The 22,752-nt window shown below is 37.0% G+C and overlaps 1 protein-coding gene across 4 annotated transcripts in view; it reads left to right on the top strand.

Annotated features, from left to right (window-relative positions):
• The first annotated feature begins 599 nt into the window (after positions 1 to 599).
• Positions 600 to 22,752, top strand: part of LOC147328249 (complement C3-like) — a 33,892-nt gene continuing 11,739 nt past the window's right edge. For 2 of the 4 annotated variants that reach the window (XM_086296478.1, XM_086296481.1), the window contains exons 1-21: positions 11,733 to 11,891; positions 13,248 to 13,443; positions 13,654 to 13,816; positions 14,388 to 14,482; positions 14,633 to 14,721; positions 14,999 to 15,081; positions 15,193 to 15,280; positions 15,393 to 15,498; positions 15,651 to 15,771; positions 16,022 to 16,137; positions 16,280 to 16,426; positions 17,386 to 17,485; positions 17,625 to 17,719; positions 17,843 to 18,034; positions 18,157 to 18,312; positions 19,474 to 19,603; positions 19,846 to 19,914; positions 21,857 to 22,054; positions 22,148 to 22,265; positions 22,350 to 22,438; positions 22,529 to 22,668. In XM_086296478.1, the coding sequence (XP_086152604.1) occupies positions 11,818 to 11,891; positions 13,248 to 13,443; positions 13,654 to 13,816; positions 14,388 to 14,482; positions 14,633 to 14,721; positions 14,999 to 15,081; positions 15,193 to 15,280; positions 15,393 to 15,498; positions 15,651 to 15,771; positions 16,022 to 16,137; positions 16,280 to 16,426; positions 17,386 to 17,485; positions 17,625 to 17,719; positions 17,843 to 18,034; positions 18,157 to 18,312; positions 19,474 to 19,603; positions 19,846 to 19,914; positions 21,857 to 22,054; positions 22,148 to 22,265; positions 22,350 to 22,438; positions 22,529 to 22,668 (2,565 nt within the window). In that variant the 5' untranslated portion in view covers positions 11,733 to 11,817. Of the gene's footprint in view, positions 733 to 3,910; positions 4,107 to 11,732; positions 11,892 to 13,247; positions 13,444 to 13,653; positions 13,817 to 14,387; positions 14,483 to 14,632; positions 14,722 to 14,998; positions 15,082 to 15,192; positions 15,281 to 15,392; positions 15,499 to 15,650; positions 15,772 to 16,021; positions 16,138 to 16,279; positions 16,427 to 17,385; positions 17,486 to 17,624; positions 17,720 to 17,842; positions 18,035 to 18,156; positions 18,313 to 19,473; positions 19,604 to 19,845; positions 19,915 to 21,856; positions 22,055 to 22,147; positions 22,266 to 22,349; positions 22,439 to 22,528; positions 22,669 to 22,752 lie in introns of those variants that run through there. The other 2 variants (XM_086296482.1, XM_086296483.1) reach the window with 2 other exon arrangements.

Here is a 22,752-nt window from a genome sequence, read left to right as displayed (position 1 = left end):
TTTAAAAAGAGTTTTTATAATGGTTTTATGCCAGTTTTAGACAGGTTGCAGGTTTTATACTGGTTTTCAAAAGATTGCAGGTTTTATAAAACAAACATTTCTCTAATCATTTCTGCCGTAGCACTAAATCTGTATATTACTAATCCTCTCTATTGATTATAGTTAAAATGGTTTGGAACAATAAATAATTTTGAAATAATTGGTTGGCCAACTGTCTTGTTTTTTATAGGAAATGCAGAGCATTTTTGAACTGAAATAAAATGAAATGTAAAAAATATAGTTTGAATATATGTAAATCAATTACCTGGCTTCAACACAAACATATTAGTTCATGTTAATTTGGTTCGATGTGAATACATTAGGTTGGTTAAATTTCAATATATTAGCTTGGTTCAATAATTAAAATATGGTTCTATGTAAAAAAATCAATTTGGATCAATGCAAAATTTAATGTTTCAGTCAAGTCTAGTAATATTGTTTATATCAACATAAAAGTATCAGGTCATATCAAGTGACTCAATTTGGATTCTATAAAGCCAAATATTTTGGATGTGACAACTGGACATAATTTTTTTAAATTTGAATAGGGTTATTCTTTTTACAGTGAAGGATGCCGCACGGCCACGGTTTACTTTAGCAGCAGAAAAGGGTCGGGATAATGAGGAGGACTCTGCTGCTGCTGGCCTCTCTGGCCTTTGTTTCTCTCACTTCTGTGGCTGATGGAGCTCCATTGTAAGTAGACCTGCTGTACTTTTACACATTCCCAGTGAGGTTGAATTAATTCATGCAAAACAAAGCCAATGTTATTATCTTGGATGTGTGCAGAAGGTTTAATTGCATTGAACTGAATTGAATCGAATTGAATTTTTGCATGAATATATTATTTTATTTTGCATAGTTTCACATTCTTTTTTAAGCAAGAAGGCATGGGTGGTATTTGAAGGAAAAGGAATGAGGAAAAACTTATGGAAAAAAAATATTATTAATGAAACCACAGTCCAACTAACTTTATTGCTAACTTAATTTTATTTGTTATTTTGTGTAATGAGAAGCTGCAGCCAGGTCTGCAGCTTATGTAACATAAGTCAAGGTAATCTGGTATTTAAAGTGATGCCAAGAAGTTGTCCTAAACTTTGTCCAGAGTTTGCACAGTGGTGCATTACGCCAGACAAAGCAAATAGACTCCAGAAGCATGATGAAAAGATGTATTGATTTAGTTTTGGACTTTATTCAAGATAATCAATAGATCACATAATCAAGAAGAGTCACATGGGAAAACAGCCGGTAAATACTTTTTTTGAAAGTATTTGTCCATAAAACCTTTATACAATAAATAAATAGATAAAAATAATTCATCTTTAATTTTTAATTAAAAATAATTATTTCAGCAATTATTAATATGTTTTTCATACACAGCAAATCCAGCATGTCCAAATTAACACTGTCGGATTTGATTTCAACACTATTAAAGTGTCTATATGGGTCCACACCAGAGAGTGTTAATTTAACTCTTTTTGGAGAGTTGGTACGTTAACTCTGATTTAGTGTTAAACACCAAATCTGTCTGGAGTTGATAATTTAACACTTGGTGTTAAGAGTTTATATATTAACTCTCAAAGAGTATTTTAGTTTAACTACGTAAGAGTTATCTTCTAATTCATTCTAAAAAGCAGGAATTTTACTGTTCTGAACTTCTAGAAATTTCTTTTGGAAATAAACATTTACTAAAAAGATGCAATGGTTTTTGAAAAACATTTATTCTGAACTGTGCACCACAATTTCAAAACATTTTCTGAAAGATGTAACAGTATACATGTTCTCACTTTCATTAGAATTTTGTTTATCAAAAGGTCTGACATGGTAAATGCAAATAACAGCATTCTCATCACTTATTTCTTCAATACAATATGCATGTCCTTCATTCATCCCTTTGTGGAACTTCAGCGCACTTCTGCTCTCCCCCATATTCCATCTTCACAAGCATATCCTGTGCGGAGATCAAATAAAAATTAGTTGACACTAATTAATGGCACAAATAATCCAGTAAACAATTGCAGCACAGTAAAAAAAAAAAAAAAAAAAAAAAAAAAAAAGGAATCCTCTTTGAGCCATTACTTGTGTAAAGTATTTTCCCAAAAGACAAGGACACAGGCAACAGGTAATACTGAACTAAATGTAAAACCTCAACCTTTTTCATTTTTACCTAAACCGTGTGCACAAAACTCTGGAGGGATCTATGCTAACGTAGAATCCAGTCAGGACGTCAGCTACTGCTGTTTGCTCGTGTTTTTTTTATTTTTTTTATTTTTATTTTTTTTTTTTTTATTTTTTTATGGGCGATCGGTTTCAGGCTTCAAGTAGCACCATTATACCAACATTTCACATTCTAGACATTGTTTTAGGTGTATTTGACCAAAAGTTTGACTGAAAATTCACATGCAAGCTTTTTTCAAGGCTGTGGTATTTGCCCGCAAACAATACCTTTCAGCTAGCTAAAACAGAATATTATGCTATCACCGAGCAACATGGCTAATGCCTTTCACACAGCTTTGTCTCAACTCCAAAGAGCCACAGAAGTAAAAGCTCATAATAATAATTGAAACAATCTTTGAAAAAATGACTTACCAAGCATGGCAAACAACTCAAATATGTAGAGCAAAATGTTCTGAAACGGCTTCACTTCAGCTTCGATTGGAGCCGTGCTGGGGGCGGAGTCTGTGAATTCACTCTATTGGTGATTTTGGTGATTTGACCTCTCATCTGAAAAGTTCAGTCACTAATCTTGGTGTTAAACTTGATTCTGCGCTTACTTTTGAAGGTCATGTAAGTGGGGTGGTAAAATCAGCTTTTTATCACCTCAGACGCCTGTCGAAGGTTAAGCCTTTCCTTTCCAAACCCAATTTGGAAACTCTTATTCATGCTTTTATCACCTCACGTCTGGACTATTGTAATTCCCTTTTAATAGGGGTCGGGTCGGGTCGGGTCGGGCACCTTGTCACGCCTGCAGTTAGTGCAAAACGCGGCGGCGCGATTTTTAACCGGTAGTAGGAAATTCGATCACATCACTCCGGTTCTGGCTTCCTTGCATTGGCTTCCCATTGATTTTAGGGTTCGTTTTAAGGTCCTTTTATTGGTTTTTAAATCTTTAAATGGTCTGGCGCCTGTGTACTTATCTGACTTGCTGAAGCCACATGTTCCTCCTCGCTCGCTCCGTTCAGCTGAGCAGCTGCTGCTGTCGGTCCCTAAGTCGCGGCTGAAATGCAGAGGAGACCGTGCCTTTTCAATTGCGGCTCCGATGCTCTGGAATAACCTTCCCCTCCAAATTAGACAAGCGTCATCAGTGCAGGTCTTTAAGTCCAGATTGAAAACCTATTTTTATTCCCTGGCTTTTAACTCTGTAGGAAACTGACACCTTCTTATTTATTTTATTGTTTGTAATGATTTTATGGTATTTTTAATTTGGTTGTTGTTTTGATCTGTGTTGTTCAGCACTTTGGTCTGCCTGGTGTGTTCTTAAAGTGCTATACAAATAAACAATGATGATGATGATGGTGTCATAGCCCCTCTAGGAGTTCAGAGTTAAGAGGTCAAGAGTTAATGTTTCCATTGTAACACCTCCAGATTTGACAGAGAAACACTCATTTTTAACACTCGATTTTAACTACTATCATTTTACACCTCAGAGTTACATTAAAAGAATGTGACTCTGCTTAGAGTAAAATTAACTCTACTTTTGCAAGAAGACTATTAATACCAAAACATTTAACACTTTTGAATTTGCTGTGTAGTGTCTAAAATGAACATATAACATAATAAATAAATAATTTATTCTTTAGTCAGTAACAGCATGTGTTTATCTACACAGAGACTAAAATCATTAACATCTTTCTATGTTACCACCACTCTGCAGGCAAGTGATGTCTGCCCCAAACTTGTTGCGGGTGGGAACTGCAGAAAACATCTTTGTGGAGTGTCAAGACTGCACTGGAGGAGACGTTAGGGTTGAAATCAATGTGATGAACCATCCAACCAAAACTAAAAGGCTGGCAACAACATCTGTGACCCTCAACAATGCAAATGACTTTCAGCAGCTTGGGAAAGTAACGGTAAGTTGAATTATTTGTTTACTGTATGATAATATTGTTGTTATTTCTATTTCATTAAATATTCAATTATCATTGAATATGTCATCCAAGTCTTTATAGACTTTTCATACTGGTTTCAGATCCCTGCAGGAGACTTCAGTAAAGATCCCAACGCGAAGCAGTACGTGTACCTACAGGCTCATTTCCCCGACCGCCTCCTGGAGAAAGTCGTCATGGTTTCCTTCCAGTCTGGTTACATCTTCATTCAGACAGACAAGACCCTTTATACACCAAACAGCAAAGGTGAGTCTACTGCTACCTCATGACTGAGAAACAGCACACACAAGGGTAGTTCTGTGGTGACCCACTAGAGGGCTCCACTCAAACCCAAGCTTAGAGGAGGGGTTTTTGTTGTGTTTGGGTGCGATGTGCTCAGTTGATGTATGGAGGTGAATAAAGCTGGAATGGAAAACTAGAGCTCCCGTGTTGTGTGTTCCATGCTTCCATAGTTCTACCTTTATTTTATTTAATACAGATTCAATATTTTTTCAGGGCCATTCAATAAACTTAATGAAACATGGTGCTGCTACAATAATTTAGTTTTGAGTTTGAGACAAAAAACTGCTTGTTACAGTAATTATGTGGCTATGGCATCACCTTACACAAATTAGAAAGCTGCTTTGTGTAGTCCATGCAGTCCCTTGGAAAAAGGTTTGATAATTATTTTCAGTGAAGATTTGAAAAGAAAAAAATCACATATTTCCCTCAGTTTGACTAAGACACATTTTAAATGAATGACCTTAAATGAAATTACTAAACTGAACTTCTTGATTAAATATTCCTCCCAACATGTATACATCACTGCTCGAGCAGCAAAAATAACATCTTCTCTTCCCTTCAGTTCGTTTCAGGATGTTTGCACTGACACCCCAGATGGAGCCTGTAGAGAGGGATGAAGCAGCCCAATCTGATGCTTCCATTGCCATTGAGTTTGTGGTATTGTGTTTTATTCTTCATGGGCTCAGAATTGAAAGTGACATTATGCAAGGAAAACAAATATTTTATTTGCAAAGAAACAAAACAACCAAAATACATCAACTTTGTCTTGAATTTTTTTATATTGTCATTTACATATTAGTTTGGAAACTAATACACTGTCCAAAACCACCACTAGCAATACTAGTGCACTAGCATTGCACTGTTAATAGTGGTTTATTTTTTTTCCAGACACCTGAAGGCATTGTTTTACCACTTGATATAGTCGCTCTAAAATCAGGTATTCATTCTGGAGATTTCCAGCTTGGTGAAATTGTTAGGTGAGTATTATTATTATTACTGTGATTATTATTATCATTATTGTGGCATGTGGGGAGTGGCTAGTTATCTCCCATCATGCTTTTCGAATATGTGTTTCTGTTTAAGATGCTCATTGTTTTTTGTTTAAGTTTATGTGACTCTTATCTGTTCGCTTAACTGTTCTTGTTGATGCTGCAGTATAAATTCACTGACAGTTATTGTTGATGGAAAGAATTTAGAACCATGACTCAGTTCAGACATGTAGTCATTGACCATCTGAAGCACAGTGTAGTATAGCTGAAGTGTCCAATAAAGATCTCCCCCTATCTAATTTTTTTGTAGAACAGCAAGTTTAACTTTTGCATGGGTGCTTTGCTGTTAAGAATACTCAGCTGGCCACATTATTATTATTATTATTATTATTATTATTATTAGTGTATATTATGAAGTTTAGTATGTGCTACATTGATTAATTTTACTATATAATCAATCATGCATAACTTATACACTTCCATAATTTGGCAATTGTAGTCTAATTAGATCCTGTGTGTAGAATATAGTCTGCAGTCTGATTAATGTGCTGCCTTCAGTTTTACAAATGCTTGGACTATTTGATTGATCAATATCTCTCTCTCTCGCAATCTGTGTGTGTGTGTGTGTGTGTGTGTGTGTGTGTGTGTGTGTGTGTGTGTGTGTGTGTGTGTGTGTCAGACCTCCTGCTGACCAAAGGGTCGTAAACGCAGGAAGCTTACATCAAAAGCACAAGGATGTGTCTGTGAAAAAAGACTACAGCCCCCCACCTAGAACCTCGAGAATCTGGGGGGAAGGACAGTGGAATTTCTTTCATCAGAGTTAAAACAATGTACAAATGGTAAACATAAAAATGACAAACATTTAACAATTCACTCTAACAGTCGTGACTTCTCAAAATGGGCTCATTGAACGCAGCACGGATAAGATCTTGGAGAAGCTTGAGGCTGCTGTGAACACGCAGACTAAGACCTCTGAGCGAAAATTGGATAACATCTTGGAGAAGCTCACAGCGGTTGTGAGTTCTCAGAATTTGCTCTTTGAGAGCAAGATTGATAACATCCTGGAGAAGCTCACGGCTCTCCAATGGGAGATTGAGAGACCAGTGTCGGACTGCTAGAGAGGCTGTGAAATTCACATGCAGTTGTTCGCACTAAAGGAAAAACCACCATCATTTCATGCGGTCTATGGTGTATTGACAGACATGTGCTTTTTGTGCTGGGGTGTTTTTTTTCTGTTCTCAAACTGTTCTCCCATTAGGAGCTCAGTCTGAGTGGAGTTTTTTTCTCCTCCTCTCACCTCATGTTATGTATTTTCATTGTTTTTTCCTATCAGCCTACCTCTCTGACATGTCTTCCCAATGTGATGTTTGTATAAAGTTTGGTCGGAGGGTTCCTTTGTAAGTGCGCATGCGCCATTAGCGTGCTGCCTGCTGTAACCTATAATTTCCTTCGGGATTAATAAAGTATTTCTGATTCTGATTATTTGTGATCATCTATCATCCACCTGGGCCTTACACAGAGTCTCTGTCGGATTTCTCAGACTTTTATCTGATTTAGTGCTCAGCTCAGATAAAATAATTATTGTGGGTGATTTTAACATCCATGTAGATGCTAAAAATGACAGCCTCAACACAGCATTTAATCTGTTATTTATGAACGCCCGTTTCTGCCACTAAAAAAAAAAAGGTATCCATATCTCGTAATTTTGAGTTTCGACTTATTAATTCAAAAAATTTTAAATTAATAAATTTTGTTAACTTGAAATTAATTCAGAATTTTGAGAAAAGTAACTCGAAATTTTGAGTTAGCGCTGCCAATCAGTAATCTACGTTAATGATGTAATTTCCTTGCTACCCGGAAGCTGAAGCCCTCAGCTACAAATGCTAAGCTATCAGTATTACAGCCAGTCATGAATCCACAAATTGCTGAGTATTTTCAGCGTGGCTTCACCAATGATGAAATCCTTGTGTTATTAGCTGAATCACATGCCGTTACTATCAGCAAATGTACTCTCGAAAGCTCCAGTTTGTTGCAATCCGGTTTTGAGTGTGCATTCCTCTGCGGCATATCCTTCCGGGTAACAAGAAAATTGCATCATTCACGTAGATTACTGATTGGCAGAGCTAACTTAAAAATTCGGGTTACTTTTCTCAAAATGTCCAGTTAATAAGTTGGATTTTTGAGAAAGATAACTCGAAATTTCAAGCTATGGATTTTTTTTTTGTGGCGGAAATGGTCTTCCATAGTTGTTAGACTCAATTGGCTTCTCTTGAAATGTAAAAGAACCCACCCACCACTTTAATCGCACTCTAGATCTTGTTTTAAAATATGGCATAGAAACTGAACATTTAACAGTGTTTCCTGAAAACCCTCTCTTGTCTGATCATTTCCTGATAGCATTTACATTTACAATAATTGATTACATACAGACAATTTAATCTTGTCTGATTACCTTTACATACTGGTGTATATTTTGATTCAAATGAGACAGAACAATAACATGAGTTGTTAAAAAACAGAAAAGAAAAGAATATTCGACAGTATATACTCCATACACTGTAAAACCTAATATTGTGTTTAATTAAAAATATTAAGTAGGCTGAACTCATTTTTTAATCAATTTATTATTAGAAGTAAATTTAAGTAAGTTACCGGTACTTTTTATGCAAAACCGCTGATCAACTCAATTTATTTGTGTTGTCTTAACTTAGAAAAACTAAGTAAGCTGGAAATTTTGCTTCTCAGTGCGGGAGGTAGTGGTGGGCGGATCGATCCAAATATCGATAGTATGGATCCCAAGTCGGGATCGGTATCGGATCGATACTAGCCTGGTTAGATCAATTCTTTACTTTCTAGTTCTGCTTGTTTGCTATGCTGTGCTTTCGGCAAAAACGAAACAGCCAGGTCGCTGGACTCGGAGAGCAGGCACGCTTTGCTCCCCCCCCCCCCCCCCCCCCCCCCCCTAATGTTTCGGTGTTGCACTGACACGTCACGTGGCTTAGACACTTTGGGGGTTATTAAGTTGTTTACATATTAATTATATTTTTACCAATTGTTTTTGTTGTTGAGAATTTTTATTGTAATTTTTATATTATAGTTTATCAACAGTATTTGTTTTAATTTGTTTACTGGTTTGCGTGCACTTCAGATTACCAAAGAAAAAAAGATCGCAGGACCATGCAGCCTGCGTGCCGAAGCGGACAGCATGCTGCCCTCAGGCAGGACCCCCGCGCACCTCAACCTCGACCAAGCTGCGTGCTGTCCACCCTTACAGTGATCACCCGGTTGCTGTAACAGTAGCCTACATTCAAAGCCCTCCTGCTGCCAGCTGTACACATCAACACCAAAAACAACAACAGCACAAGCAGCGCACAGGTTTTAAGCCAGTGAGGCATGATTGTAGATGCAGTGAAGGTGAGTCCAGTGGTGGTCCTAGCCTGTTTGGCGCCCTGGGCGAACACTCCCTCTGCCGCTGGGCTCATGTTACTTGAAAATGAACACCACAGCCTTAAAAACCTTATATAAAAATATGTCTGCGAAATTTTCTGTTGATTGTTTGAAATAAAAAAAAGTGAGATAAGAGCCAAGCAAAATTTTTCAGGAGGTGCAGCTGTTAGGGGTGGGGTTTGGGGGGTATTTTCAATCCATAGCCACGACTAACTAACTATATATATCATGTTTAACCTGAATGGCAAAAGACCACAGGGGGGTTGAAAACGATATGCCAGGAGTTACCTGTGTATGGGCTCAAAATTTTGTATTTGTAAATCAGGATTTGTATGTGTAAAAAGAATTTGTGTGTGTAAAAAGAATTTGTGTGTGTGTAAAAAAGATTTGTTTGTGGACTTAGCCAAAAAAAAAAAACCTGCAAGTCACAAGTACGAATTTTGACCCTATTTTTCTTCCTTTTATCTGATTGGTCAATGTCATGTCAATCACAAATGTAACAATCCAATCAGAGAACAGATGTGTTTGGCTGACAGAGGGGCACTTTTTTGCAAAATTCGTACTTGTAAAGATGGCCGCCTGCAGGTTCAAGCTCATTGCATCTCCAACCCACATCCACTGCCACTGTACCTAAGGGAAGTTAAAGACTTTCTTCTGCACTTACATTTGCATCACCTCGATCCATGACAGTCATTCAGGCAGTAATGCCTGGACTGGAAACAAGGCATCCTTAAAATAATACAACATTCCAGCTCCTGTGTTGGAATGAAAAACAAATGCGGTGTTTAAATTAGACTGCATTTGTGACAGAACAATAAATATGTTTTATTTTCATTATATAAGTAAGTACAAAACACACTTGTGGTAGGCCTAAACTTATTTTCAGAATAATTAAATCTGAGACTTTGTTTCATTGTAAGATTATAACAGTGATGGCAATGTAATTGTTTGTTGTTCAAGAGAACAGTGTCCAGTATGTTGGCTGTTAAGCTTTTTTTCATTTGAAAATTAAAGTTGGGCTTATTTTAACATTATTACAAAAAGTGTTGTTAATTATTGTTAATCATATTCAGGTTACCACAAATTGTTTTTTCATTTAGTTGAACTTGAAATGTTTGTCAGTAGGTAAATAATTAGTATTGTACTGTCAGAAATATCAAGTTATTCTTTTTTTTTTTTTTTGCCTGTCCCATTTGGTTCTTTAGCCGTCAGAATTGTTGTCTGAAGACCAGCAAGGATACCCAATGGATTTACTTTGCCAAATGGATCATCACGGCCTTGCCGTATTGGTCCATTTGATCAACCTTTGTTGTTATTATTTATTTGATTTTATTTTCAGTTGTTACAGATGGGACAGACATGACTGAGGGATAGGAAAGGGAGAAAGAAAGATGAAGGAAAAGAAAAACAGAAGGGAAGGGGGACAGTGAGAAAGGGCACTTAAAAAGAGAAAGACGAGAAAAAATCTCCTGGATCACCTGTTGAGAGAAAAAGAAGAGAAAACAACCAAAAAAAACAGAGCAACATACTAAACACAACACCAGGACCGCCCAGCCCCACAGGACCCAGGGCAGCCCACCCGACCCCACCGCAGAAGAAGCTGTACCCACCCTAACATTCAATCATCTCCCAGACTGCACAAGACAGTAGACACCCAGGTTAAGTTTATTCTCCGCCTCTCCTATGACTCTCCCAAGAATATCAAGTTATTCTTAATACTGCATACTTGCAATGAATAAGTTGTCCTAACAGTCATCTTAAGTGAGCTTTAAGAAAAGCGTCTGGACTTCTTTAAGAAGTCCAGACGCTTTTCTTTGCAAGCTCCTTTGACTACGATGACCTGGATGACTGAGAACCTTCACAGACATAAGTAAGCTTTACTTAGTTTTTTTGAGGCAACGAATTTGCATAGTTTTTTTGAGTTCTGGAAACAGGTTTTTACTCTGTCACAGTGAATAAGTTGCCCTAACTTAGTCATCTTAAGGAAACTTCACTCAATTTTTTGAGGCAACGAGTTTGCATATTTATTTTGAGTTCTGGGAACTGACAAGGTTGTACAGTGTACCCAAAATGAATAGGTTGCCCTAGCTTAATTATCTTAAGTAAACTTTGCTCAATTTTTTGAGTTCTGGGAACTAATGAGGCTGTACAGTGTACTCAAATTGAGTAAGTTGCCCAGGCTTAATCATCTTAAGTAAAACTTTACCCAATTTTTTTGAGGCACCAAGTTTGCATAGTTTTTACAGATTAGATTAGATTAGATTTTACAGCGTAGTATCAACTGACCATTATATAAATGCCACCACCTTTAAATGATAAGCATTTTGGAGGATCATTAACAGTGCTCTATGCCCTTGGTTAATGTGGCACAGAGAAGTATAAGTTTGTTCTGAGGGTAAAGGCAGGATCCCTTTTGCTTTCTTTTCTTTCCCTGTCATTGAAATCCTAAAATACAAGATCTCATACATTGGCATCAGGATTTTACTGTAAAAAAAAATCCCTGCTGCTGAAACTTCAAAAATCCCAGCCAAATACGTCATGTAAAGTTACTCAATATGTTTTGATCAGACCACTTGTCTGATAATTTTTACATACTGGTGGATATGTGGATTCAAAACAGGCAGTACAATAATATGAGCAATAACATGACATTTTATAAAACACAAAAGAATATTTACTAGATCCCGTGAACTAATTACTAAACTGCATGGTAAGACATTATTTAAACATGTAAACCTTTATTGATTTTCCAGTGTTTACTTGTTTCTTTAGAGAAGAGATAATATGTATCAGGACTAAACTGTTTCCCAACCTGCTGCTGGGAAATTGTGTGTACATGTGTTTGGAAAGAGGATGAATAGACATTTTGTGGGAGTGCACTAGGCGGGAGGTTAGTGAATAAAAGAAGGATGCTGCACGGCCACGGTTTACTTTAGCAGCAGAAAAGGGTCGGGATAATGAGGAGAACTCTGCTGCTGCTGGCCTCTCTGGCCTTTGCTTCTCTCACTTCTGTGGCTGATGGAGCTCCATTGTAAGTAGACCTGCTGTACTTTTACACATTCCCAGTGAGGTTGAATTAATTCATGCAAAACAAAGCCAATGTCATTATCTTGGATGTGTGCAGAAGGTTTAATTGCATTGAATTGAATTGAATCGAATTGAATTTTTGCATGAATATATTATTTTATTTTGCATAGTTTCACATTCTTTTTTAAGCAAGAAGGCATGGGTGGTATTTGAAGGAAAAGGAATGAGGAAAAACTTATGGAAAAAAATATTAATGAAACCACAGTCCAACTAACTTTATTGCTAACTTTATTTTATTTGTTATTTTGTGTAATGAGAAGCTGCAGCCAGGTCTGCAGCTTATGTAACATAAGTCAAGGTAATCTGGTATTTAAAGTGATGCCAAGAAGTTGTCCTAAACTTTGTCCAGAGTTTGCACAGTGGTGCATTACGCCAGACAAAGCAAATAGAATCCAGAAGCATGATGAAAAGATGTATTGATTTAGTTTTGGACTTTATTCAAGATAATCAATAGATCACTGATTGTGTTTAAAGTCCAGCACATAGCTCATAACCAATCGGAATTTACCCAAAAAACGAACCTTTCCATGGGTTAAAACATCTGATGTTTATAATGACAATCTCTTTATGTTGTCACTGTGGCTCCTTTTCAAGCAACCAGTCATATATTATAGGGAAAAGAACTGTCATTATGATAAAGAAAGAACAACATCAAAGAACAGCATCTAAAGTGTTTTAAACATTGTGAAAGGGTATATTCTAACTCAAGACATGATCTTCTCATGTTAAACAGACCTTAAAGAGGATTACAAAATCTACAATAACTTTATGATATAAAATGGTTTATATTGTCTATGAATAATAATGATGAATCAACAAACTGGCATCAGGCTGCACTGCAATATATAGAGAGTATTCAAAAATGTGAGCTCAGACTTTAGCAAAGAAGCACAAAGATAGCATTTGTCAACCTGGGAATTAAGAATTCCTATGTAACACTCTTACTGAATACTGGCTATTTCCACTTCCTCAAAACCTTGAAAAATATTTTTTAAAAACCCACAAATTAAAAAATAATAATTAAGGGTCACATGGGAAAACAGCCGGTAAATACTTTTTTTTGAAAGTATTTGTTCATAAAACCTTTATACAATAAATAAATAGATAAAAATAATAATTCATTTTTAATTTTTAATTAAAAATAATTATTTCAGCAATTATTAACATGTTTTTCATAGTGTCTAAAATGAACATATAACATAATAAATAAATAATTTATTCTTTAGTCAATAACAGCATGTGTTTATCTACACAGAGACTAAAATCATTAACATCTTTCTATGTTACCACCACTCTGCAGGCAAGTGATGTCTGCCCCAAACTTGTTGCGGGTGGGAACTGCAGAAAACATCTTTGTGGAGTGTCAAGACTGCACTGGAAGAGACGTTAGGGTTGAAATCAATGTGATGAACCATCCAACCAAAACTAAAAGGCTGGCAACAACATCTGTGACCCTCAACAATGCAAATGACTTTCAGCAGCTTGGGAAAGTAACGGTAAGTTGAATTATTTGTTTACTGCATATAGAATAGAATAGAATTCAACTTTATTGTCATTGCACATGCACAGGTACAGGGCAACGAAATGCAGTTTGCATCCATCCAGAAGTGCTTATGTGACTATCATTGTTATTTCTATTACATTGAAATTCAATTATCATTGAATATGCCATCCAAGTCTTTATAGACTTTTCATACTGGTTTCAGATCCCTGCAGGAGACTTCAGTAAAGATCCCAACGCGAAGCAGTACGTGTACCTACAGGCTCAGTTCCCCGACCGCCTCCTGGAGAAAGTCGTCATGGTTTCCTTCCAGTCAGGTTACATCTTCATTCAGACAGACAAGACCCTTTATACACCAAACAGCAAAGGTGAGTCTACCGCTACCTCATGACTGAGAAACAGCACACACAAGGGTAGTTCTGTGGTGACCCACTAGAGGGCTCCACTCAAACCCAAGCTTAGAGGAGGGGTTTTTGTTGTGTTTGGGTGTGATGTGCTCAGTTGATGTATGGAGGTGAATAAAGCTGGAATGGAAAACTAGAGCTCCCATGTCGTGTGTTCCATGCTTCCATAGTTCTACCTTTATTTTATTTAATACAGATTCAATATTTTTTCAGGGCCATTCAATAAACTTAAGGAAACATGGTGCTGCTCCAATAATTTAGAGTTTGTTACAGTAATTATGTGACTATGGCATCACTTTTGACAAATTAGAAAGCTGTTTTGTGTAGTCCATGCAGTCCCATTGAAAAAGGTTAGAACATCTGATAATTTTTTTCAGTGAAGATTTGAAAGGAAAAAAGTCATATATTTCCCTCGGTTTGATTAAGAAATATTTTAAATTTAAATTAGAAAACCAAACTTCTTTATTAAATATTCCTCCCAACATGTATACATCACTGCCCGAGCAGCAAAAATAACATCTTCTCTTCCCTTCAGTTCATTTCAGGATGTTTGCACTGACACCCCAGATGGAGCCTGTAGAGAGGGATGAAGCAGCCCAATCTGATGCTTCCATTGCCATTGAGTTTGTGGTATTGTGTTTTATTCTTCATGGGCTCAGAATTGAAAGTGACATTTTGCAATCAGCCGTAGCAAAACAACGAAAACACAAACTTTTTTTATTTGATTTTTTTAATATTTTCATTTATATCTTAGTTTTGAAAATTTATGTTTTTCCACAGACACCTGAAGGCATTGTTTTACCACTTGACCCAGTCTCTCTAAAATCAGGTATTCATTCTGGAGATTTCCAGCTTGGTGAAATTGTTAGGTGAGTACTATTATTATTATTATTATTATTATTATTATTATTATTATTATTATTATTATTGCTAATAATAATAATAATAATAATAATAATAATAACAATGTGAATCCTGTGTGTAGAATATACTCTGCAGTCTAATTAATGTGTTACCTTCAGTTTTACAAATTCTTGAATTATTTGTTTGATTAATATCTGTCTCTCTCTCTCTCTGTGTGTGTGTGTGTGTGTGTGTGTGTGTGTGTGTGTGTGTGTGTGTGTGTGTGTGTGTGTGTGTGTTTAGTACTGGATTGTGGAAAGTGGTGGCAAAATTCCAGAGCAACCCACAGCAAATCTATTCTGCAGAATTTGAGGTCAAAGAGTATGGTGAGCATCCCATTATCTGTACAGTACCTGCACAACATTTCTTTACTGTTTTTAAATGTGCCATACAAATAGCAATTTGAACTTGACAAAGAAAATATTTTAATCTTGCAGTTCTTCCCAGTTTTGAGGTGAAACTGACACCATTAACACAGTTCTTCCACGTGAACAGCAGAGATTTCACCGTCAGAATCAAAGCTACGTATGTAATTGTTTTGTGGATTTAAGTAGTATATATGTGATCATTTATTGTTACATTTTGACCTGGGTTCGAACTGGTTGTTCACAAGCACATCTTTATTTCATGGTTTAAGGTATCTGTTTGGTCAGGAGGTGGATGGAACAGCCTATGTGGTATTTGGGGTCATCAAAAAGGACCAAAGTAAGCAGAGTTTTCCAGACTCTCTTCAGAGAGTGCCGGTGAGCCCATATTTATACTTAAGATTTAGCCTTTCCATATAAAGCAATGCTGACATAAGAATTTAAATACCTCCTACTATTCAGAAACTGTATTATTGTGCTATAACTGCGGAACATATCTTTACATGAACATCTTTATGTTTCTGAATTAGATTGAAAATGGTGAAGGAGAGGTGACACTGAGGAGGGAAGACATAACAAAAGTTGAGAGGGACATCAACAGCCTTGTAGGGGGCGCCATATTTGTATCTGTCAGTGTGCTGACAGAAAGTGGTAAGAAAGAAAGCCCATCTTTTTGGTCAGATTTTCCTATATGTTAATTTCAATGGTCCATCAGCTTTAGAGATAGTATATGAGTATCAACAAAACAAAAAAAATTAAATTAAAAAAAACATCTGTGTCAGAAATGAGAAATTACTGTTTTTTGTTTTTATTTTCGGTGAAAACAAAGTGAGTAATAGAAAAACAAATGAATTCTGACAAGTTTTTGTGTGTATAATTATTTTCTTGTACCCTGTCACAGGTAGTGAAATGGTGGAGGCCGAGCTGAGAGGTATCCAGATTGTTACATCACCCTATACGATCCACTTTAAAAGAACTCCAAAATATTTCAAGCCAGGAATGTCCTTCGATGTTTCGGTAAAGCACTAATTTACATTTACATAGTCTGATATAATATTACACTTTGAAATCATAATTTTGATATGTCAGTTGTGGTATTTGAAGAAATTATAATTGCTTTAAAAAGTGTTATGATTCAGTTTCTTTTTTCTGATGTCAGATTGAAGTTTTAAATCCTGATGAAACACCAGCAGAAAACGTTCCAGTAGTGATTAATCCTGGGGCAGTCAGGGGACTCACTGCAGCTAACGGCATGGCTCGGCTCACCATCAATACAGAAGGAAATGCAGCCGAGCTGAGAATCAATGTAAGTTTTTTTAAGTTTTCAAAAAGCTTATAACCCCCCCCCCCCCCCCCCCCCAAAAAAATAACAGAGTATTCCAAAAAAGACAACAAACAAACAAACAACAACAGCACCACCAATAATCTTACAGCACAAATATATATATGTATATATATAGATATCTATATATAGATATAACCTTATGTCTGTTTTTAATATTTGCTCCCTAACAGGTGGGCCAATATAAACAAAACTTTGCATAAACATCAGAATTAGAATCAAAATTACGTTTATTGCCAAGTTTGTTCACAAACAAGGAATTTGTCTCAGTGTCTTGCTGCAAGAAATATCATCCAACACCAATTATTACCATCTGTATGTTTAAAAAAAACTAAACAAACATTTGTTATATATCCATTTGTTATATTTATTATATGTTCATCATCCCTCTGCGGATGGATTGCTTTACACGTCACATTCAGTGTACATTGCATGTGCATAACCTAACTGTCACAAAAACGACCCATTTTGCTACTTCCACTACTATTACTTTTACTACTAGTACTATTACTTCAACTCAAACTACTACTACTACTAATAATAATAATAATAATTACAATAATGACAACATTAAAAATGACTTAATATAATAATAATAATGTAATAATAAAAATAATGTAATAATAATAATAGGGCAGCACAGTGGCTGCCAGAATGCTATTTTGGATTGTTCTGGCCCACTTTAACGCTTGCTCACACAAATGCTGCCCTCAAGCAATAAAGATCATTTTCAACCCCTTTTTACAATAACATAGAAAGAGATTATCACTTGCTTATCACTTAATTTAACTTGTTGCTCATTGGTTATGTATGCTGGGCTTTAATTACAGGTCCTGACTGATCCTTGCACAGTTACACATGAAAGCACATGAATGTTTGTCTTATGCTTAGTATGGCTTATGTGTGTGTGTCTTTAATTACAGGCAGTGACCAATGACAACATTCTTACACCTGATAAACAAGCAAGAGCAGAGATGACAGCAAGACCGTACCAGAGCAAGACCAGGACTTTTATCCACATAGGTGAGAAAAATCTTGAAGAAGCATTGCATCAAGTAAAAGAATAAAGATTGTTACTGTAGGTAGAAGTGGAAGTATACTGTGTGAAACAGGCACTAAAAGATGTGTTCAAACTATAACATTTATTGAAACATATTTGCAGGTGTGGACGCAGCTGAGCTGAAAATATCAGACAATCTAAAAATCAACCTCAATCTCAACCAGCAGCCAAATCAAAATCATGATATCACATATCTGGTGAGAGACGTATTCATTTGTTTTTGTATATATAGCTATTTTTTCTGTGATGCAACGACTGGTCATAGTACATACATGTGAGCTTAAGGTGTTAGGTATTAATGTGTAAATGTGTTTCCCCAGATCCAGAGCAGAGGTCAGCTAGTGAAATACGGCCGTTATAAGACAAGAGGCCAAGTACTGATTTCCCTGATACAACCAATCACCAAAGAAATGCTGCCATCGTTCCGCATCATAGCATACTATCATACAAGTTCAAATGAAGTGGTATCAGACTCTGTTTGGGTGGATGTAAAAGACACCTGCATGGGCACTGTAAGAGACTCAAGAGCTGTGAAAGAGTGAATCTTTACAGCCAAAATGCACAAATGTTACTCATTTCTACAGTAGTACTTATTTTTTTAACATATACAAATTTGCATGTCACCCTCACTTAGCTGAAACTGGAATCCTCACGACCTGCTCCAGCCTATGAGCCTCGCAAGATGTTTGGTCTGAAAGTCACAGGAACTCCAGAGGCCACAGTGGGACTGGTTGCAGTTGACAAAGGTGTCTACGTCCTAAACAACAAGCACCGCCTGACACAGAAAAAGGTCATTTCTCGATTTTTTGCTTTTTATATTTTATAAATTGTTTAGCTTCAGTAAACAAATTGCACATATTGGATTTTGTATTAATTTACATATTGCATACTGTTGAGAAATCAGTTTTACCCCGGTTCTTTTATTCGTCGAAACTTCCAGAGACGGCACCGGAACTCAGTAGTCATTTCACAAAACCTTTATTCATCTTTATTCATCTTCATTTAAGCATGCACTTCTAGAAGGGAAGACGAGGCCGGTTTCCCTCTCCAAATCTTCACCCCTTTGTTAGTTACAGCCAGCTTTATAGAAGTGACCCCATCATAAAACCCCCTACGGTGTGCTGCAAACTCTGTCTGTGTCTATGTGCACGAGCACATGAATGCCTACATGTGCGTTCCCTCGTGTCTATGTGAGTGCTCGTGTGTGACTGTGTGCGCATACCTGTGTGTATGTGTGTGCACATGAGTGAGTGTGCGTGTGGATGTGTGTGCGTGACAGTTAAAACACTGTGGGTGTAGGTAACTCCCTAGAGGTCATAAAACCCCTCTCCCTTACAGACCACAGGTATCCAGTTACAATGTTGAGACCCCCACCCATACATCCTCTGGGGAATTTCCACTCAGCATTAACTCTTCTCTGTTTTACTTTCACAGCTCAAGTGGGGGAGGGGTACCCTACAATCTACTCCTAAGTTCACAACACAATCAGCCTTTATTATATTGAGGGCAGTGTCAGTGTCTCTACAACAGTTCTACGTTCTATGATAACACATTTCTAAACTCTAAATCAGCTAAATATTCTACAATACATACCAAAACCTGAAACTTGTTATGCTGTTAAAGCATGCTAACCTGTGCCTCAGAACAACTATGCATTAGCTGGGGCACACGACAGGTGGCCCGTAGGTCCCCAGTTTTATTTGTTGCTCTGAGTGTGTGTTCATATGAGATTATTGTGAGATTATTGATTATTGTGAGTCTAAAATTTGAAAAAAAATTAAAATGTGACAGTGAATTCAATGTCATAATATAATCTTTAAGATGTCAATAAGACATTTTTTATTTTTTAGCCCATTTGTTTTTATAGATTTGTGAGCCATATTCGAGTCCTCTTATTGTACGTTTACTGTTCAATTTACATTCTTGTATGTGTTTGTACTTTAACCTGTAGGTGTGGGACATAGTAGAGCAGTATGACACAGGCTGCACACCTGGTGGAGGAAAGGACAGTATGGGTGTCTTCTTTGATGCTGGGCTATTGTTTGAGTCCAACACTGATGCAAAGACCACATATAGACAAGGTGACAATACTTTTCTTTCGGCTTCATTGCTAAACCCTTGAAGAATGTTGGGTTTTCTGCTTCATCACAAACATATTAATAAAGTTGAAATATTATACTTAAAAAAAGGATTATTTCTATCATGTTTGAACAGTCCAACAACAAAGGTTGTGTTATATTCTTTCTATTTTAGTAACATAAAAACCAAATTCAGATTCAGGCTTGTTTGATATGGTATATTTTGTCTGTGTCTCATTTTACAGAAATTAAATGCCAGCCTGCAAACAGAAAGAAACGCAACGCTGCTGTAATGGATGTCAGAAGCAGCTTATGTAAGTATATAAATATTAGGGGTGCAACGATACACAAAATTCACGGTTCGGTTCGGTTCGATACTTTGGTGTCACGGTTCGATATTTTTTCGATACAAAAAAAATGTTCATGCCTTTTTAATTTGTCATTTATTAAAATTATAAATATATATTTTAACTCAAAAGTACAGTTTTTAAATTTAACCCTAACCCTTGTGCGTGTTTTTTATTTTGACAGCGAATGCGCACCTGCGGACCACTTATGTGCAGCCCTGGTTATTTAGCTCGTCATATTGCAGCCACAGAAATTATTTTGTCCATGAAACCATAAAGCTGCACTTTCTTTTTGCCTTATAGTCTGATTTGTCATAACTTCTCCGTTTTGTGGTAAGCTTTTCTTTGGCTGTCACTGCTTCACCCTGACCTGTCTTATTTGGCTCAGCAGAACTGAAATATATATCTGACTGTGAAGGTTCTCAGTCATCCAGGTCATCGTAGTCAAATATAAATCCTGCTGCTTTTACACACGCACTCACATAAGCTCAGCGATTCTCTGCGCGATCAACCTCTCACATGTTTAAGCTTGCTGCGGGAGATTTCACTTGTCATGTTTGCATAGTAAGCTAACGATTAATAAGACGATGTCAGAGGAATTGGTGCACAAATTATCATCACTCACAGATCAGTGCTGTCGCTCTCTATACACAGTTCGCACGATTGCAAAGTGAAAGCAAAAAAACAAGCGCAAATTCAAACGCGACTTCAATATGTCACATATTGACAGTGGCTCACCGATGCCAATGACATAATTACCCAGCTACATTTCTGAAAGAATGCAAAAGCATTGACATATATTTTTCCTTCCTACAATAGCCCGACGGGCAGGGCAGAGATAGATTTTGGTAGCCCGACTGAAAAAATCGCTAGCTCCGGGACGTCGGGCTAGCGATATTGCGAGCCCTGTATCTGATTGAGGAATCATGCATCTTTGGAAAAGAGAGTTTATTACAGAGAAATGTCTCTTTCCAAAATAAAAGCTATACTATCTGCTTCTTCTGGGCTATATTCTCAGCAGCATAAGGAGAATCATGTGCTAACAGCTGTCTAAATGACTCGGCTAAAGTTAGTAACATGCTTGTTGTTTTTGTCTTTGCACTAGGATGATGTCGGCGTAAATGTGCAGTCATATTCGTTGTGTTCCCACTAGTGCTTTCAGGTTAATCTCGTTGAAATGACCTTAACACCACAACACGGCAAATCTCCGTTAACGAGCTACCGCCGATCGCCCCGTGCATGGGGCTAGACGGCCAACACGTTAACGAGCTAACTGCGCTAACACACTAGTTCCCACCCATGTAATTGAGCATTGCATGGCACATCCAACATACTGTTTTACTTTAGTCCATGACTCGCTTACCTTCAGGGTCATACGTCACATGAAAACCAAAATAATTCCAAACGCCAGATCTGAATGAGGGTGGGGGAGGTGCCCTGCGCTCTTCCTTCTGACTATGCTGTCTGTGTTGAGCGCTCAGTGGATCTGCGCTCGACAGTGCAGCCTAGGCGGAGTAGTCGAACGCAGATTCACTGAGCGCTCAACACAGACAGCATCGTCAGAAGGAAAGTTGATAAAATAAATTACAAATGTTGTATTGTTCGATACATATGCGTACCGAACCGAAAGCACTGTATCGAACGGTTCAATATCGATACGAATATCGTTGCACCCCTAATAAGTATATATATATATATATATATATATATATATATATATATATATATATATATATATATATATATATATATACAACAGACAAAAAGAAAAATAAAACATTTATTTTATGCTTTTGACTTCATTAAAATATTTTCTTTTTACAAAAAGACATATTTAAAAATATATGTTTGGAACTTTACAGTGAATCACAGTTCTCATGCTTTCTTCCACAACCGTCTCTGTTTTCAGTAAAAAATTATACAGACCCAGTAGAAACTGAGTGTTGTCTGGATGGCATGAAGGAAACCCCCCTTTCATACACCTGTGAGGTCCGCAGCGAGTACATTGTTGATGGTCAAGGCTGCCGTGATGCTTTCCTGCGCTGCTGCAAGGCAGTGGAAACTCTTCGAGCAGAGAAGAGGGAGGAAGACCTCAAACTGGCTCGCAGTAAGAGATGGAAACAAAATGGGAAGGGGTTATCTCATTCATACTATGTGTCATAAAATTCACAAAATTATATCATTTTTAAACAAAATCCAGGTGAAGGAGAAGACAACAGTTTCATGGACAGCAATGAAATCGTTACTCGCACCAAGTTCCCAGAAAGTTGGCTCTGGTCTGATATCAAATTGCCTCCTTGCCCTAGAAACACACCTTGGTGAGTCACAGTAAATCACAAACACATACAAATGAAGTTACATCTTAACATCTCTCAGACTGTAAACATTTTTCTCTGTTTCAGTGACACCACATCATTTGTGAAAAATGTTCCTTTGCAAGATTCAATCACAACCTGGCAGTTCACCGGCATCAGTCTGTCAAGAACTCACGGTGAGGATTCAGTGACTAAAATATGGCTTTTTTTGGCCTTCCCTTTACTTTTTTAAAAAATGTCATTATTTTCTGCATATTTTCTTTAAGGAATCTGTGTGGGTGATCCATTTGAGGTCATTGTCAAGAAGGATTTCTTCATTGATCTCAGGCTGCCTTATTCTGCTGTCCGTGGAGAGCAGATAGAAATTAAAGCAATCCTCCACAACTACAGCCCTGATCGAATCACTGTAAGTACAGAACCACAGTAATTACTGGACTGAAACACAGTGGTGTTCAAAAGTGTCGTCTTGTGCAGTTTATTATGTGCATTT

Source organism: Aulonocara sp. 'chitande type north' Nkhata Bay, linkage group LG6, assembly GCF_057382095.1.
Source record: "Aulonocara sp. 'chitande type north' Nkhata Bay isolate Kocher_YH1m ecotype deep benthic linkage group LG6, A_spYH_male_GT1.1, whole genome shotgun sequence".
NCBI lineage: Eukaryota > Metazoa > Chordata > Actinopteri > Cichliformes > Cichlidae > Aulonocara > Aulonocara sp. 'chitande type north' Nkhata Bay.
Note: the sequence above shows the minus strand (reverse complement) of the source record. Positions and strands in the feature narration are given on the sequence as shown.